Here is a 2,369-nt window from a genome sequence, read left to right as displayed (position 1 = left end):
CACACACACACACACACACACACACACACACACACACACACACACACACACACACACACACACACACACACACACACACACAGACATATATATATATATATATATATATATACATTTATACATATATATACACATACATATACACATACACATACATACATTTGAATTTGTATATATAAATAGTTATATATACACACATATATGCCTATATACAATGATGATTTTTCTATGTACGAATGGGCTCCGACTCACATAAATTCACTCTTGCACACATACGCGAAGCTCAGCACTGAGTGAGGATCGGGCAAGCCTCTATACGACGTCCCTACTGGATCTCAAATCATTTCTCTGGGTGTAGTGACATATTATTTGTAAATCTTGATAGTGAGAGTAGTGTTTATAGTGTGTGTATATAGTGGATGTCTATCTAGAGAGGAGAATCTTCCACAGAGCAAAAATTATCGCGCAACGTAGCGTGCAGTCGGTGGCTTCTCAATACGGACAGACATACGGACGCAGGACGTACAGTTCAAGATCATGTCGTCGACGGAGAAATATGTTAAGCGTATTGAACCCAACGTACCATCTGCCGTGCTGCATCTCCGCAATGTGCCGCTGGAAGCCGTTGTAAGTTTAACTTCTTGTGAGTTCTCGAATTGGGTTGGTGTATCGTTGAAAGGTGATTGCAATGTTGGCCAAATATATCCGTTCTGGCACACGTGGTAGTTATACGGTGATGTGGTGGTGTATGTAAACGTATGTTATGTATAGTTTGAAAGTCACGAAATACTGTTTCATTTGGTCTGTGAATATCTGCGCTCGTATATTTACGTAGGCATATACATATGCTGACACATACATATTTAAATGGATATGAATGTTTCTTTATGAACATAATTAAAGGGTATGCGTATTTGTATTATTATTTGAAAATGAATCTCAAGGCAGCGTTGCAGTTCATAACATATTTTTATATATACGAGTCCATGTATATTTGAAGGATACGTACGTGTCCTTCTTTTTGTTTTGCTTTTTTCGGAATCTCCCTACTGCTGATATATATTCCATGGGTTTTAATCTTTTACCTGAAGGATTTTTATCTCAGGCTACCGCTTTCCAGATCGTCGTGTATATTATTATATCATTTACATCCAAATCCCATGTCGGTGATGTTTTGTCGGTCTAAATCTTTCACGACACCCAATAATAGTGACGTCCTAGTCCACTCAATTTCACACATAGGCGCGGGTATTTAAAAGTAGAAATTTGGTCCGTCTACCTGGCGCGACCCTGTATCAATCGGAATCTCAAACTTATCAACCAACCGTGTATCTGTGCTGTCGTAAATCCCCTTAATGCTCTTAGTTTCGCTCGCAATTCCCTGTCAATCTGCAACAAATCCAGGACACGGAGCTTCTCATTCTGGCGCGGAATTTTGGTAAAGTGAAGAATCTGTTCCGTCTACCCGGCAAGACCCAGGGCTTCTTGGAACTGGAGAGTATCCAGACGGCCACACAGATGCTCAAGCACTACCAAGTTAGCCCAGCCACTGTGGGCCAGAACATGATCTACCTGCAGTACTCGCAGCATCAAAGTTTGGTATATATATATTTAATTTTCAACCACGTGTGTGATATTTATATTTGCGAGGAATAGCGTGTACGATATTCCAAGTACAGCCAGTCTGGCACGGACACTACATGCCATAGCATGATTTACCTACAGTACTCGAAGCATCAAAGTCTTGTACGTTTATAACAATATAGCTACGTGTTCAAATTTTTGTACGCATTTTATGGCGTGTACCTTGTTTGGTACAATCAGATTGGCCCTATCCCTGTGGGCCAGAAAAAGTTTCATTTGCAAGATTCTTAAATCAGGACACCCTGTATCATTTATGGCGATTGTTCCCCACACCGATATCCAATATAGAACAGTATCTTCTATTCGCCAGAGCTTGCTCCTCAGTGGAGAGCCCCCTGTTCTAACTATAGCAACTGTAAATAGCCACCTACCTGGAAAGGGGAAGTTCAGTTCGCTATAGCTTTCTTCTCACCAAGCAACCCTTATACTTTTTTTAGCAATTGCAACCAGCCACCGATATTGTCACCTGCGACAAGGGAGAAGCGGAGGGTACAATCCTGGAGGTGAAAGTTCTGGATATGGTCTACCCCGTTACCTTGGAAACCATGTGTCAGATCCTGTGCAAGTACGGCCATATACTGAAGATCGTCAGTCTTACTCGCGGAGGTGTATGGCACTGCTATGTCCAGTTAGCTGACAGGACAGAGGCGAATAAGGCTATGGAGGTAAATCATATACAATTTACACACACACACACACACACACACACACACACACACACACAC

The 2,369-nt window shown here is 41.5% G+C and overlaps 1 protein-coding gene across 1 annotated transcript; it reads left to right on the top strand.

Annotated features, from left to right (window-relative positions):
• Nucleotides 1-279: 279 nt before the first annotated feature.
• Nucleotides 280-1,603, top strand: SARC_14427 (hypothetical protein; the record flags this gene model as incomplete). The annotated part of the gene is made up of 2 exons (XM_014291441.1): nt 280-627; nt 1,405-1,603. Coding segments are annotated over exons 1-2 (289 nt in total), but the record flags the coding sequence as incomplete, so codon positions are not given.
• Nucleotides 1,604-2,369: the final 766 nt, after the last annotated feature.

The sequence above is a fragment of the Sphaeroforma arctica genome (genome assembly GCF_001186125.1).
Source record: "Sphaeroforma arctica JP610 unplaced genomic scaffold supercont1.4611, whole genome shotgun sequence".
Lineage (NCBI taxonomy): Eukaryota > Ichthyosporea > Ichthyophonida > Sphaeroforma > Sphaeroforma arctica.
The sequence above is the reverse complement of the archived record's forward strand: the minus strand, read 5'-3'. Positions and strand labels throughout refer to the sequence as shown.